Consider the following 16900-nt stretch of genomic DNA (forward strand, 5'->3'; position numbering starts at 1 on the left):
AATGTATGCAAATTAGAACTCTTGATGACAGCCTAGTTTTTTTTTGCTAAGACTAATAACTGCATATTTCAATAAAGCATGTCAGCCGACTAATAAAGGAAATGCTTTAATTTGAACTGTTGTACCAGACATATTTAGTTATAAAATGACAACATTCTGTTAGGCTTAGGGTTACATAAATGATTAACCCTTTTGTAAATCTACCTCACAGTTTAACAAGTAATCTGCACCTGTGGCAATCAGGTGGTAGACAATGCTCTTGACTCTCATTAAGTTCTGGTGATTTATTTCTTTCAGATATCAAGTATGTGATATTTCAGCCTCGCTACATAAATTGCATTGTAGCTGCGTCTTGTAAATGAAATGATTAAGAAAATCATGTCCCAATCTTTCTTGTTCAGAGAAAGTGTGAACCAATGATGGTTTGTAACAGTTTCGTAAGCTGATACTAAGGAATTTTCCTAAATTCACGAAGGGGTGGCATTCACATTCTAAATGGGTGTGTGTGGGGGGCAGGGGAAGGCATTTCTAATGTGTCTGATGGCAGAACCTTCCAGTAGCAGCTCCACTTCTAATTTTCTTCCTCCACATCTAGAAAAGTTTCTAGAGTCTTACACCAATTTTGTCCCTCATGTGACTGAATTTGGCCGTTAGTGTTTTAATCTGTGATTCAAAATATGCCTACCTACTGTACCATATTTATATTTTTCATTAAATTGTGCATTACTGGTGTAAGGGACCCTGGAGCCCCATGGCTATGGAGGGTTAGGGGATCCTTAACAGTCAAGGATTTTCCTGGCTTCCCTCAACATTTTGTCTGTGCTTGACCCCTGCCCTGAGGTGCTCATGCCTTTGTTGACCACAGGATATTGCTGCTTATAAAATAGGACACCAGGGTTGGTGAATAAAAGAGAAGAAGAGGGTGATGTGTGACCATAAGACCAATGATTTTTATACAGTAATTGTTCAAAACACCATTGTAAGTTACTGTTCTTCTTCGAGAGATGTCCCTGTGGGTGCTCCACTCCAGGTGTTGGTGCGTCCCTGCACCTTCACTCGGAGATTTTTCGTAGCAGTACTCGTACTGGCCACGCATGTGCAGAGGCTGCCCCCCCCCCCCCCACCGCAGTGAGTCTAGGATAATAGTACGCATGCGTGGCCAATCTCCTCAGTTCCTTCTCTACCGTCCCCGGCCTGAGGCAGAGCTCAGCAGACTCATTAGGAAATCCCTCACTTTGTTACAATTACCTGTTCTAGTAGTTAGTTTGTTGTCAGTTCTTGTTAGTGTGGCTCATTAGTTCTTTTATCTGTTTAAAAAAAAAATTTTTTTTTCTCTCAGCCACAGCCGCTTCTACCATGCCTGGCTCCACAGGCTTTAAGCACTGTTCTAAGTGTAAGGACGCTATCCCGCTCTCTGATGGCCACTCTCATTGTATAAAATGCCTGGGGGAAACCCACATTGCCCCAAAATGTGCCCACTGTACCAAACTCAGTTCCAGGGCACGGAAGGACAGGGAGCTTAAACTGAAACTGCTCCTCCTGCAGAAGTCTTTCGGGTCAGTTTCAGACCCAGGCCCCGACTCCAGCTCTACTGTTCGCCACAGCTCCCCTGCTTCAAAAAAACTGAAGAAAGCTACAAAAAAGGGGCAGCCCTCTCCAACAAAGGAGTTGGTGAGGCACAAAAGTTCCTCAGGCAGGTCAACAGTTTCCCTGCCTGTGTTTCCTCGCCTCAGCACTTTTGAAGAGCCGGGCTCCTCAGGCACCGCACGAAAGCCGCCTCAGGCTGCGGCGGCGTCGTGAAGCTCCGGTGCTGAGACTTCAGGCTTTCAGTTGCCTGCCTTGTTTATGGCACCGTTCGGCACCGAGACGGACGCGGTGCTGACATTTCCAGTCCTGCCTGACCCTCTGCGGGCTGATATTGCCCCCCCCGGCACCTACCATGGCACCGGCAACCGTGGCACAGGCTGACAGGGAGATCAAAGGCAAAACCCCTGCTCAGAGGAATGTTCCCTCACGGCAACCTCCTCCTCCACAGCTTTCACCTCATGCAGGAGCCTCACCTTTTCAATTCACTCAGACAGCAGATCTCTTGGTGTCACCTATTCTGCAGTCTCCCCTGATAAATGCCTGTTTTTCTCCAATGCTTGACTCAGGATCAGAACAACCTTCCTCCAGTGAGGAGGAAACTGATCCACAAGCAGTTTTTTCTCCTTATCAAGACTCCCAGACCCCAATCAACAGAGGTTACAAAAAAACTACCTCAGCCTGTTCTCAGGATCCTGCCCCATGGGGAGTGAACCCTTGGATGGCACCACCTATGCCCTACCCACCACCATGGCAATGTTGGGCACCATGGACATCGTACCCCCGAGAACACGTGCGCTACGGCACTTCGACCAGACGCAACACCGGTTTAGCACCACCACGTGACGGACCTGCCAGTGACATAAGAGACCAGGCAGCACCCTCACACTCCCAGGAGCAACTGAGTCCTGCTCCTATTCCAGCAGAGCCCGACGTAACGCCTGAGGAAGCCTTACTTCCCCTTCCTCCAACACCGTTGGATGACTATGCAAAATTCCAAGACCTTTTTAAAAGAGCTGCCGGTGACTTGAAAATTAACTTGGAGGAAGTCACTGAACAACAGCATGAACTAACAGACATTCTGCAGCCTCTTCTTCCTCTAGAGTGGCATTACCAATCAACATAGCCCTTTTAGAACCCGCTAAATCCATCTGGCAGAATCCAGCCACTAGCCTACCTACCTGTAAACAAGCGGACAGGAAGTACTTCATTCCTTCAAAGGGCTCTGAATTCCTTTTTACCCATCCGGCGCCAAACTCATTGGTAGTGGATGCAGCAAACCAGAGGGCCAATCAACAGTACGCCCGCTCCACCCCAGCCAACAAGGACAGTAAACGCCTGGACCTCTTCGGCCATAAAGTATATGCATCCTCGACGCTACAATTTCGCATAGCTAATTATACCGCAGTCCTTGCAAAATGTGACCACAAAAACTATAATAAATTCATGGATTTTATTGATCACATCCCAGAGCAGAAGAAACAACAATTCACAGCTCTGGTTTCCAAGGGACAAACCATATCATGCACCGCTCTCCAAGCGGCCCTCGATGTAGCTAACACTGCAGCAAGGTCGACCGCCACAGCAGTGGTCATGCAACGGGGTTCATGGCTCTCTTCCTCCTTCTTCCCTCTAGAGGTCCAGAGCACCATTGAAGATCTTCCCTTCGACGGGGAAAAACTTTTTGCCTCCACCACAAACGACATGCTTCATTCGATGAAGGACGCAAGAGCAACCCTCCGGTCCCTAGGCCTCCAGCCACCTGCGACCAGAAGACGACAATATAGATATCAACCTTATCACCGCCCACGCTACCCCGCATTTACACAACACTCCTCTAGACCACAGGAACAACAACAGCAACAACAATGCCAAAGACCAAGATTCCAGCGTCGTCATCCTAACTCTACAGGGGCGCTGCAACTCCCTCCAACTAATAGGCAGATTTGAAGCATTGGTCGAGGGTTTAGAAAACAGCGTTCCCACTTCAGCCGGCACACCTATCTTTGGACACCGCCTATGACCATTTTCTCATCAATGGCAGAAAATTACATCCAACAAATGGGTCATAGAGGTAGTTACAATTGGATATGCCATCCCCTTCCTCTCCCTCCCACCCACCCACCCACCCACCCTCCCCGTCCCTCTTCAGGGACCCTTCTCATGAGCAACTACTCTTCCAAGAAGTGCAGCATCTCCTTCAACTGGGAGCAGTAGAAACTGTGCCAGAACGACACAGAGGGAAGGGTTTTTACTCCCATTATTTCTTAACAGAGAAGAAAAATGGGGGATGGCGACCAATCCTCGACCTCAGGCGGCTCAACAAATTTGTCAAAAAGCAAAAGTTCAAGATGGTCACTCTCACTACTATAATCCCAGCGCTGGAGCAGGGCGACTGGTTTTCAGCCCTCGACCTACAGGACGCCTATTTTCATGTGACTATACACCCATCCCACAGACGATTCCTACACTTTATTCTCGGCTCCACACATTTCCAATACAGGGTTCTCCCTTTCGGACTGTCCACGGCCCCCCGTGTTTTTTCCAAGATCCTAGCCGTGGTTACAGCCTATCTCAGAAAACAAGGGGTCGTAATATTTCCTTACCTAGACAATTGCCTCCTCAAAGCTTCAACGTTCGACGAAGCTCTCCGATCCATACGACTTACCATCGATTGTTTCCTATCTTTAGGCCTGCAAGTAAACAAAAACAAATCCACATTATACCCCACCCAACATCTGGAATTCATAGGGGCATACCTTGACTCTCGGACGGGGTTGGCATCTCTCCCACCAGCCCGCTTCAATTCTATAAGTCAACTGGCCACAAGGATTCGCAACAGTCCCCAGGTGACTGTCCGGGACTGCCTACAAATACTAGGTCACATGGCCTCATGCACCTCCGTCGTCCAAAATGCACGTCTATACGTGAGGTGCTTCCAAGCGTGGTTGGCCACGGTGTACAGACCGAATGTGCACCCTCTAAACAAGACTCTTTCCATACCTGTCCGAGTCAAAGATTCTCTACAGTGGTGGACAATTCACTCCAACCTCTGCTCTGGAGTCCCCTTTCTTCAGCAGACTCCATCCCTCATACTGACGACCGATGCATCTCTGACAGGATGGGGTGCACACATGTCTCACCACACAGCCCAGGGGCTTTGCTCTTCAACCGAGACCTCTCTCCATATAAATGTCCTAGAACTTTGAGCCATTCGCAATGTGTGCTGTCAATTCCTGCCACTGATCAAGAACCAACACATACGCATAATGATAGACAATATTGCATGCATGTTCTACGTGAACAGACAGGGGGGAGCTCGATCCCAGTCTCTGTGCACAGAGGCTATGAAACTCTGGAACTGGTGCATTGCGAACAACATCCGGGTATCAGCGGCCTATCTTCCCGGAGTGATGAATACCACAGCGGACGAACTAAGCAGACGTTTCCCGTGGGATCACGAATGGGAATTAAACGAGCACACCATTCACAACATATTCCGCATTTGGGGCTACCCAGCAATAGACCTCTTTGCAACTGCAAAAAACAAGAAATGTCCCAATTTTTGCTCCAGAGCAGGGCTAGGCAAACATTCCCTGGGAGACGCATTCATGATCCCGTGGCACCAAAACTTACTCTATGCGTTTCCCCCGATATCAGTTCTGAACAGGGTCCTGATAAAAATACGAACAGATGGGGCCAAGGTGATCCTGATTGCCCCATCATGGCCCAGACAGCCCTAGTTTCCGTTTCTCACCAAAATGTTGATTCGACCACCAATCCCCTTGCCTCTCATTCCGAACCTCCTATCACAACAACATGGCTGTTTTCTCCACCCCAACCTATCCATGCTGCACCTCAAAGCATGGTTCCTACATGGTTCTCCCAAAACAAACTAGATTGCTCTGAACAAGTTCAAAGAGTGCTCCTACATAGCAGAACACAATCTACTCGCACCACCTATATATGTAAGTGGAAACGATTCACACACTGGTGTTCAACTAAACAACTTAGTCCTATGTCGGCATCTCTTCCGCTCATACTTGACTACCTATTGGACCTTAAGCAATCCGGCCTCTCTTCCAGTTCCATCAGGGTCCATTTAGCTGCTATTACAACTTTTCATGACAAAATTGATGATACTTCTGTATTTGCTCATCCTATCACCAAGCGCTTCCTCAAGGGACTCCAAACCCTATACCCAGACATAAAACCACCCACCACTCCGTGGGACCTTCATGTAGTTCTATCTTGCCTAACTCAACAACCATTTGAACCCCTAGCCACGTGCTCACTTTTACACCTTTCGATGAAAACAGCATTTTTAGTGGCAATTACCTCCGCCAGACGGGCAGGAGAAATAGCAGCTCTTATGGCAGACCCACCATATACGCTATTTTTCAAAGACAAGGTTACCCTCAGGTTACACCCCAATTTTCTTTCTAAGGTACACTCGTCATTCCACATTAATGAGCCGATACACTTACCAACCTTTTTCCCGAAACCACATGCGAACTCGTTTGAAGCCTCAATGCATACACTAGACGTATGCAGGGCCTTGTCCTTCTATTTGGATAGAACCAAACCTTTTAGAAATTCTTCCAGACTTTTTGTCTCCATCGCGGAGCGTTCTAAAGGTACGCCTATCTCTACCCAGAGACTTTCGAACTGGATTTCTCAGTGCATCCGGTTGTGCTATCAGATGAAGAAAGTTACACCTCCAGATGGCATCAGAACACACTCCACTAGATCTATGGCTGCCTCTGTAGCATTCTTATGCAAAGTTCCCCTGGCTGATATCTGTAAAGCAGCCACCTGGTCCTCTGAGCACACATTTGTTAAACACTATGCCCTTACTCAAGGCCCTCTATCTGATATACGTTTGGGCAGGGCTGTACTATCAACAGCGTTCCTATCAGATCCGAAGTCCCTACCTCCTTAAGATACACGGCTTTTAAGTCACCTGGAGTGGAGCACCCACAGGGACATCTCTCTCGAAGAAGATGAGGTTACTCACCCTGTGCAGTAACTGACGTTCTTCGAGATGAGTGTCCCTGTGGGTGCTCCACTACCCACCCTCCTCCCCTCTACTTCAGAGTTGGGGTAGCCTCCGTTGTAGAGAAGGAACTGAGGAGATTGGCCACGCATGCGTACTATTATCCTAGACTCACTGCGGGGGGGGGGGGGGGGGGAAGGGGGGACAGCCTCTGCGCATGCGTGGCCAGTACGAGTACTGCTACGAAAAATCTCCAAGTGAAGGCGCAGGGACGCACCAACACCTGGAGTGGAGCACCCACAGGGACACTCATCTCGAAGAACGTCAGTTACTGCACAGGGTGAGTAACCTCCTCTTTTGGACATCACAGTAGAGTTTTGTGTTATTTTTTAGTAAGGGATAGGTCAAATGGTATTATTTTGGATGTGGAGCATCCCATATCACTAGTATGTGCAATCTAATGAGATTTGCCTATGAGATTATTGTGAACATATATGTTAACTTTGACAATGTGGACCCTAATGGTAACCTTCTCATTGACATCAAATAGCTGGATTGTGAGGATTCTGCTATCCTTTTTGAGGGTTTTTTTTCTGTTTTTCTGTATTATAAAACTATTATTCTGTTTGCTGTCATGTTTTTATTGTATACAATGATGATAAAATAGGCATCAGTGTTTGCGAATAAATAGGACATGATTTGATTTTAAAATCTCTTTTAGGTGCACTCTTTACAGATGAGTACAGCAGCAGACTGGTACATGCCAGTTATTTTCCTTCAGGAAGCTACATCTCAATTAACTAAGTTGATAGACTGATTGTCTTAATGCAAATTCATGCAACAATGATTTCAGAGCTAGCAAATGCTTTAGTGTGATGGCCCAGAAAGGAAGGGGAATCCTCTGCATATATCCATCATAGCACATTCATTACAGCAGTAAGATTTAGTGGGGGGTTTTTTCTTTCACCATAGTTGTATTTTTCTTTCACTAGACTTCATCCTTAAATGCATGGTTTAAATGTCTGTTTCATGTCTGATGTGAGGTGTTGCAGTGTTCCACGGCTTCTAGCACCATAAGCATAACCTGGAAGAATAGAAAAGAAAACCCTTTAAAATTGTAAGACAAGACTATGGGAGCATTCAAAGAACAGAGGGGAAAAATATGAGATGTGGTCAAAATTGAAAAACAATATGCCAAAGCATTTCTCTTTGTTCTTATTGCCCACAGGACAAAGGGTGCAGGATCCTTTCAGGATAGTGGGGACAAGAGAGGAGTGTATTGATTTCACTATGTGAAAAAATAATTTGTTAGCTGATCAAATATCTTCACCGATAGCTACGTTGTAAAATTGACAGGGCAGAGGATTTCTGAAGCAAATTTGCCTTTTTGTCTAGTAAGGCCTAATTCTCCTATCATTGAAATCTGTGGGCCTTTTGCTATTGATGTTAATGAAAGTTGGAACTGGCTGTGTCTCATAGAATATTTGCTGGTGGAGTTCTGTGTTGCTTAGATATGTCAGTGACTTGAGTCCTAAAATAGTGCAGTTTGAGGGAGCTGCACATTTTAAGTTTTGACTGTTCATACAGAAGGATAATGCTAACAGTCGATATGATCAAATATGACCTTTTTTCATATGTCTGTATGTCTAGTGGTCACTGGCAACTCATGACATTTACTGATTGGACATAAAATATTACATAGTTTTTGTGATGTTACCCTAAAATAGTATGTGGAATTGGAATTGGAAACTATTTCCTGAATAACTTGTGTCACTACCGCATCTTTTGTTGCGTGCTTGTTATTCTACAACTGTAGTAGCACATCATATACAATTCTGTAGTTTACCTCTGAACAGTACATAGACGTACTTAAAATGGGACCTGGATAGCTCAGAGGATTGGTAACAGGCTATGGAACCGTCCAGTCACCGAGTCAAATCCATCAAGTTAATGAATGACCGAAAGTCTTTACAATCTAACCGTCTGTTTGCGATACGAGATGGTGGATTTAATCTAGTTCATAGTAGACGTGTGTCTACATCCAAAATCCCACCATTACAATTGGACTAGAACCCATGCTAACTGTCTCAGCAAGGAAACCATGAATGGGAACTGAATTATCCTCTCACCAGACAGGTCGTCCTTCCAGAACTGGTTGAGAGTTGGTGGTGGGGTGAAATCCTTGAGAGCGCACAGCTCCTCTTTCTCCGCTAAAAGCAGAGAACAAAATCCCCTCCTCTCCCTGGCTTGGGTAAGTAGTTTGGCCCAGAACTCCTACTCCTCCTTGATACTATGATGACAACTTCCCCACCAGTTTCAGTCTACAGGCAGTATGGAAAATTGTGCTTTTGCAGCCACCCATAGTGCTCAGTTCTGCAGAAAACAAACAACTTTAATCTACATAGCTCGCACTCCAACAGTACATTCATTTCAAAAGGACATAAATCAATGTAATACTCCTAGGTGTATTACCTTTTTCAGTGAGGATAATTTGTATTAAACCATTTAAATTGTGTATTTATCTAATCTGGCAAAATCACAGGAGATACTTATCCCTGCCATTTATGCGCCCCTTACCTGAGCACTTTAGGCACCTAAGGGCAGATCCTCAACGGGTGTGATGTGTCATAGCTCCACTGACTTCAGTGTACACCAGCTGAGATCCACCCCCACAACCTAGAACATTCAGATAGCTCCCAAGAGAGGCGCCTAACTTTCATATTAAAAACATGATTAAAGCTCAGAACACACAACTGATGCTTCAGTTAGGCAGAGCTCGGACATACATGAGAAAATATGACAACAAGCTAATATTCTTAAACAATAGCTTCAAAAGAACTATTTAAAGGATATTAGGCAGTAATATACATCTAAGATTTTCCTAATTCTGCAGAGTATGAAAAGTATCCTAAAGAACAGCTTTTTGGATCTAAAGTATGCTTAAGGGCACTAAAATATGACAGATTTTCTTTTTTGTAAATACTCCTCTAAAGTGTGAAGCATGAACTGTGTTACAATCACAGCTAAAGTACACCAATCAGTATTCTTACATATGATCTTTGGGATTCTCAAAGGATATTGATAATAGATAAAGAAAGATCCCTTTGATATACTTACAAAGGAAACCGTTAAGATTTCAGAGCAGACTGTAGGATTTTATTGCCAAAGTATTTTTCTTAAGATTGCTTTATCCTTTTGGAACGATATTAAGTTTACAGTAACATTTCAGCGGTTATTTAGTGCCATTATGGCAGCAATTTTCTGAAAAATTGCTAATAGTGCAATAAGGGTTGAGAAGACCTTTAGAAATAATTTAAAGGGTAAAATGACTTTATTTTTTACAATAGCCAATTGTCATAACTATAAAGGGAAGGGTAACAGCCCCCCTGTGTACAGTACTATAAAATCCCTCCTGGCCAGAGACTCCAAAATCCTTTTACCTGTAAAGGGTTAAGAAGCTCAGGTAACCTGGCTGACACCTGACCCAAAGGACCAATAAGGAGACAAGATACTTTCAAATCTTGGTGGGCGGGGAAGGCTTTTGTTTGTGCTCTTTGTTTTGGTGGTTGTTCGCTCTTGGGACTAAGAGGGACCAGACATCAATCCATGCTCTCCAAATCTTTCTGAACAAGTCTCTCATATTTCAAACTTGTAAGTAAACAGCCAGGCAAGGCATGTTAGTTTTATCTTTATTTTCTCAACTTGTAAATGTACCTTTTACTAGGGTGTTTACTTCTGTTTGCTGTAACTTTGAACCTAAGGCTAGAGGGGGGTTCCTCTGGGCTCTTTAAGTTTGATTACCCTGTAAAGTTATTTTCCATCCTGATTTTACAGAGATGATTTTTACCCTTTTCTTTAATTAAAAGCCTTCTTTTTAAGAACCTGATTGATTTTCCTTGTTTTTAGATCCAAGGGGGTTGGATCTTGATCCACCAGGAGTTGGTGGGAGAGAGGAGGGGGGATGGTTAATTTCTCCTTGTTTTAAGATCCAAGGGGTTTGGATCTGTATTCACTAGGGAATTGGTGAAGAGTCTCTCAAGGCTACCCAGGGAAGGGAATTAGCACATTGGGAGTGGTGGCAGTGGACCAGATCTAAGCTGGTAGTTAAGCTTAGAAGTTTTCATGCAGGCCCCCACATCTATACCCTAAAGTTCAGAGTGGGGAAGGAGCTTTGACACCAATAAAAAACTTCTAAATTATTTTTGAAATCCCTTTGCCAAACTATTATTAGCTTTACAGTTGGGGCCAGATCTGCAACTGTATAAATTGGCGCAGTTCCATTGACTTCTATAGCAGGTGGGGATTCTGGATTTTAATTAATTACATGTTCATCATTGTTAGGGAAAAGATATCATACATGTCAATCAGGCCTTGGCTTTGAAATACATGACTCTCTTGCTAATTGGAATTCTTCCCTGTGTGGAGGGCCAGCACAAGGACTGTGCTCCAACTAAAACATCAAATGATAGTTTAAGTGGTGCATAAGATTTATACGAGCCAACATCTGCATGTGTGTATCTGTGTTTGTACATGTACACACACGCACAAAGAAGGTGTATGTAATGTTTAGAATGAGTCATAATGTGGCATGATCTGATGGATATTTTCTGAAATTGGTTTTTATTGCTAATTAAGCTGTAAAGGCACTTTCAGTTATTTTAAATGACTGTTATATGGATGTATGTTAAAGCACATGAGACACTGGTGGAAAATGCCCATTCTAGAGGTACTTTGTTTTTGCTCAGCTACATTCTAGAGATACAACCTCTATTTTCATGTCTTTCTTTTTTTCAGGCAGAAGGTTCCAGGCTCCAGAGAGAGCTACGAGGATATTTAGCTGCCATCAAAGGTAACTTTTTAACAGGCTTAATATTTGTATTTATTTTTTAATAGTTTTTGTAAAAAGATGCCCAAACAAATCTACTGTTTTGAAATAATTTTAAATACACAATGGGGAATCAGAGTGTAGTTGTGTGGCTTGCCCAACAGACAAGGTCAAGTGAGAGAGATCATTTTTCTCATCATGGTGCCTCATTTCTGATTTGGTATCTTGCATAGGCACTGTGGTCTAAGCTCTGAATTTCAAAATGTGTGACCCCTCATTACATGCGTGCAGCCTTGCACACACATTTTTCCGTGCTATTCCTTATGCAGACAAGTGTTGTATTTCATGTGCACAAACTCCCATTTGAGCTCGCAGAACAAGCAAAAACCAGAGCTTGCATTCTGTTATTCACCTTCACAAATGATAGTGTCCAGAAAATATTATGCCCCAATAGAAGCCACTGGTGAACATGCTACCACTTGTGAACACTGCACTTGACCTTTTCAGCCATAATGCCCGAAGACCTTTCTGCTCAGTGGATCACTTCCTCTCACTCCTGATCAGTCTGACTCAGGCTCTAAGTCTTTGCATTGAAGTTTATCACACCTTTCTGACTGTCGGGTCCATAATATATTACCTTTCATCTACCAAAGAAAAAATAATTTCTTCTTTTGGGATCAAACCCAGACCTGAGTTGTTTTCTATGCTCTCCACAGAAGTTCACTGCACATCAGCCAAACATCAGGGATAAAGCAGAGTTGTTTAAATCCTAGTGGATATGTAAATCCAACCCACTGAACACAGTTACTCCCTGCAGAGAGGTTTCTCTTTTGTAATTGCCTCTTCTATAAAACATTTGAAGGTATTTGGGGCCTGATGCTCTGGGGATAGCAAAAGAAGGAGGCCGTTAGAGAGATGATAATATTTTCCTGATTCTTTATCCAGCCCCATCCCCAAGATGCTCTAACATGGACCAGCTAGCTACAGTGCCCAAAGGATTTCTTGTTGCAGTTACTGCAAGTCATAACAAAGTTTCAGAGGACATGGATATTCTAGGAAATTCTTGTTGATGAGAATCACAATACGGGCGTAAACAGAATGGCTCAAGTTGTTGTTTACCATTTATTGTTTGTATAATTGTGCAAGGCACTGTACAAAAAATTCATATAACAGGCATGTGACATTCCTTGGTATCTAGATCAGAACAAGCTATTTTAGTTGGAAGGAATATGAATTCCTTTTTTTTTTTTTTTTTTTGGCAATGCCTGGTGCTAGTATTGTATCATCATTACTCAGACCCCTAGCATTACCAGCCATATATTTAGTGAAAGAAATTATGATGTGGCTGCTTGTTAGCCAGATCATCTTTCCTCAATGTAGGATGATTATTTTCACGGTGCTTGGATTTCTGTGCTGGTGACAACAATCCTCCTCTTCATCTCTAATTATTTTTTAATGTTTTGCCCCTTAACATCCTTTATTTACTTCATTATTTAACGAAGACTACCCTTTGCACCGAATTTACTTTTACTTTATGTGAAAGTTCTTGATTCGCTTTATTGGTAATGCTGATCTCTTTGATCGTTTCTCGTAACGTTGCTTGTTGTCTACATTTGAAAATCTCTTGAACTCAGTTTATTACTAATATGATGAATGAAATAAGTTTGGTGGCTCAGTACCTTCCCAGTGATCATCTCAAGAAAAGTAACATAATCGTAACTAGTGTCAAATGGCATCCTTGTTGGGAATCATATTTAGCACAAAATGATCTTTTTTTGCCAAGGCAGACATATAGCAGCTTTTGTTAAAAACACAAGGGACAGTGATATTGAATATGTAATGAGGAATTGCTGTAAATGTACTATACTAAGATTATGCAAACAATAAACATATTATTTCATAAAGGTAACAACACCCCATATTTACACTGTGCTAAATTGTGCCTGCATTCTGCATGGCCACACAGGGCAATAATCCCTTCTCCCCTTGTGTGGCCATACAGCACTTCATGGAATATCAGGGTTGGAAGGGATCTCAGGAGGTCATCTAGTCCAACCCCCTGCTCAAAGCAGGACCCATCCCCAGACAGATTTTTGCCCCAGATCCCTAAATGGCCCCCTCAAGGATTGAACTCTCAGCCCAGGGTTTAGCAGGCCAATGCTCAAACCACTGAGCTATATGTGGAGCTTGTTCTGGGTGGGGAACAGGGACTGCTCACCCAAAAGCGAGCAACTGAGCACAAGGTGTAGTCAGTCAGGAGTAATCCTCTTCCTTCCTCCCCACTCCCCCCGATATAGTACGCTCCCCCATCCACAGAGAATGGGGAGTGCCATAGGAATTGTACTTCAGAGAGACACCTGTGCCCTGGTACTCCTCCAAGGGCTGTAGAGGTCTATGTTGCCCTATGCTTGTAGCTGTGCCAAAAGGTTTAAATGAGCTCCTAGTAAAAGCAGCAGAAGATTGTCCAGTCACATCAGTGATGAGGAAACTGCTGAACATTCTTCAACCTAATGCCAAAATTTGCATTAGTTGAAACTGCAACATTCCAGCCCACACAAGTATGAGTTGAGAGTGTTCACTGCAAAGCAAATAACAGATCAGTGTATAGTTCTGGAACTGGTCAGTGCCTCCACTGTAAAATGATAATATTATCTTGTAACACTGACATTTGAGGCATATGGAAATTCTCCTACTTTATCACAATTGCACTTACTGAACAGTACGGCAACAGTTCTTGAATTGTTAGTTCTTCAAGGCAGGGACTGTCTTCATTTTGTGTATTTTACTGTGCTGAGCACATTGTTGGAGTTCAACAAATAAATAATAACAACAACAAACAATTGGGGACTTATACATAGGAGATGAGTCAGCACTTTCTAACCATGTTAACAGAGAGAATGTGTACAGTGACTTGGTATATTTGGAGAAGGGACTGTCTTTTTGTTCTGTGTTTTCACAGTGCCTAGCACAATGGGATTTTGGTCCATGACTGAGGTTCCTAGGTACTACAGTAATAGCAATAAATAATAATTAATAATTAGTCATATTTAGATGTGTTTCTATGTCAGGAAATACTGTTAGTTGATGTGGTAGGCAGAAACAGAAGTTTGAAATTCTGAGCAGAATTACAGAGCCTGCATCAATTGCTGCTCTTTAATTATGGATACATTTTTGATGAGACGGCTGATACCCTTATCAGAACAGATTACACTGGTAGCTATTTTCAAAGATATAAGTACAGCAGAACAGCATCTGAGTCTGAGGAAGTGGACAAATTGAAACATTTAATCTCTAATTAAAAGGATTTTCTCTCTTATTTGGCAGAAAGCTGCCATGGTATGAACTTAATTTTACTCCATGACATTAGAATCACAGGATTCTAGAAGTTAAATGTGGAAAAGCCGTAGTAGATCATTGCATGCTTCAAACAATGTGTAGTCAAATGACCCTTCTTTGACCATTTTTTGTTCATTCATTTTAATGTAAAGAAAAAGATCATTTCTGAATTTTAATAATGCACATTCCTAAAAGAAAAGAGTTTCTATAGCATTCATGCTCCTCCCTGAGCTCTGTGGTGCTTCCTAAGTCTCTTGGCTTTAGCCTATCCAGGCCCTTCTTGTCCCTCTATGGCTCTTGCTCTTTTTTGGTGACCATTGGAAGGAATAAGGTAATTGTGTTAAATAAGTGTAGAATATTTGATTTTATGAGATGCTAATAAGAGAATGCTACACCTCGCCTGCATTTCTGTATCATTGTGGCTACATTTCGCTGCATCTATTCAACCTATATTAGTACTGTCATAGAGTAGAGGATTAAGGGAGTGGATAAAATTTCCCTGATTACTATAGTTTTCATCTGATGGCTGGGGTCCTTCCTTCCCTCAAACCTCTCTAGTATCAGGTGCCTTCAGGGCTCTCTGAGATTTTTATCTCTGAGCTCTTCAAAAGCCACAGAGAGTTGTGGTTGGCTCTAACCAAGGTTGCGTTTAATGGTCCTGAATTTTAAATAAATCCTAAATCAACCTCCCTTTTTGCACCTCTAAGTTATTTGCAAGGTACACAAAGGCATGTAGACGTTTACCTGCAGTTATTTGTGGATGCAAAGTGACGGGGTCAAGCCCTGTCTTTCTTTGATCATTTGATATGACATGGAAATGACAGCTGGTCTTCAGAAGAGCTGTAGGAAAGCTCTCACATTCTGTGGCTGACAGATTAGCTCCTATCACACATTGACATAAATTACTTAAAGTTAGCCATTTCATTTCTTAGAATTTGTCTTTTGGATAAGATTTACTAAAGAACTCTGTTAATTCTCTGAGAACCTCACTTGGAAAAGACCTCTTCCCACTCGAGGAATGAAATACTAGGAGGCAGGCCAGATTGCTTAGCTCAAGCCACATATACAGAAATTTCTCATAGACTGAACAGGGCTCTCCATTTGGAACAAGGAGGTCAGCCCCAGAATGTGTAGATCATAAGGGAGCAACTGGAGTTCAGGGCCCACCACATAGCAACCTTGTTCCTCTGAACCCTATCCATGGCTCTCTGCTGGCTTTGGGCTCCCTGGCAGCCTGGTTTCATGGATGCTGTGCCATTATGGACTCCGATACCCTGCTGCCCCTGGAAACACCCATCAGTGGGAGCATCACATCTTGGAAGGTCTCCGCTTCTTCACGCTTTATAATGTTTAAAGCAATTTACTCCTAGAGTAGGTGTAGGGACAGACTTGTTCCCTCCCATGCCTGGCCTGCTGCCTTCAGGCTTGTCCTTCTGTATGTGTGGATCCCTAATCTTGCTAAGAGCCCTTGCAAAATCCAGGGAAGGTGGCTCTTCTGCATGGAAAGAGGGAGTAGATTTCATCCATGCGAGGCTCTCAGGGGAAAGATACAACCCTCAATAGCTGGATTATTTTGCACAGATTTTACCAAGTAACTCAATTATTTCATCATTTCTAGTGATTAAATAGTAAGTGATCCAATTACCAAGAACAAGCAATACTAATTCAAACAATTGATATTAAATATGAATTGAGAACTGCTCATCATTGGTACAAATTATTTTACAATTCCTCAGAACTTAAATGGCTTTTTAAAAGTAATTAATCTTTCTCAGTGACAGCAGTTGAGGGAAAGAGACAGCACACAGCCTAGGAATGTCACTAATCCTCTTAATTTCAGTATTGAATAACACATAAGAGTTATCAGTATATGACAAACATTGAATGTGAATACAAATCAATAATTCCTGGACATTGTGAGTTCATGCTAAGACAGTTGTGTGAACACATACAAATGGGAAGCCACACGCTGAAAGCCTGGCTGTAGATCATTGTACATATATACATACACACATGAAGAATATAGTAATAAATATAGCATAAAAACAATAGTCAGGAGGCAAGAATCATAGTTATGAGGCCAAATTTAGCCCTGCGGTGCAACTAGGTACAACTCCCATTATCTTAGGTTATATCTGAATTTGGTCTATGGGGTCTAC

The 16900-nt window shown here is 42.9% G+C and overlaps 1 protein-coding gene across 2 annotated transcripts in view; it reads left to right on the plus strand.

Moving 5' to 3' along the window:
- AMPH (amphiphysin) overlaps window positions 1-16900 on the plus strand; it is a 185228-nt gene that overhangs the window by 87168 nt on the left and 81160 nt on the right. For both annotated transcript variants that reach the window (XM_054020662.1, XM_054020663.1), the window contains exon 3: window positions 11375-11429. In XM_054020662.1, coding sequence (XP_053876637.1) covers window positions 11375-11429 — 55 coding nt within the window. The remainder of the gene's footprint in view (window positions 1-11374; window positions 11430-16900) is intronic.

This window comes from Malaclemys terrapin, chromosome 2 (assembly GCF_027887155.1).
Source record: "Malaclemys terrapin pileata isolate rMalTer1 chromosome 2, rMalTer1.hap1, whole genome shotgun sequence".
NCBI lineage: Eukaryota > Metazoa > Chordata > Testudines > Emydidae > Malaclemys > Malaclemys terrapin.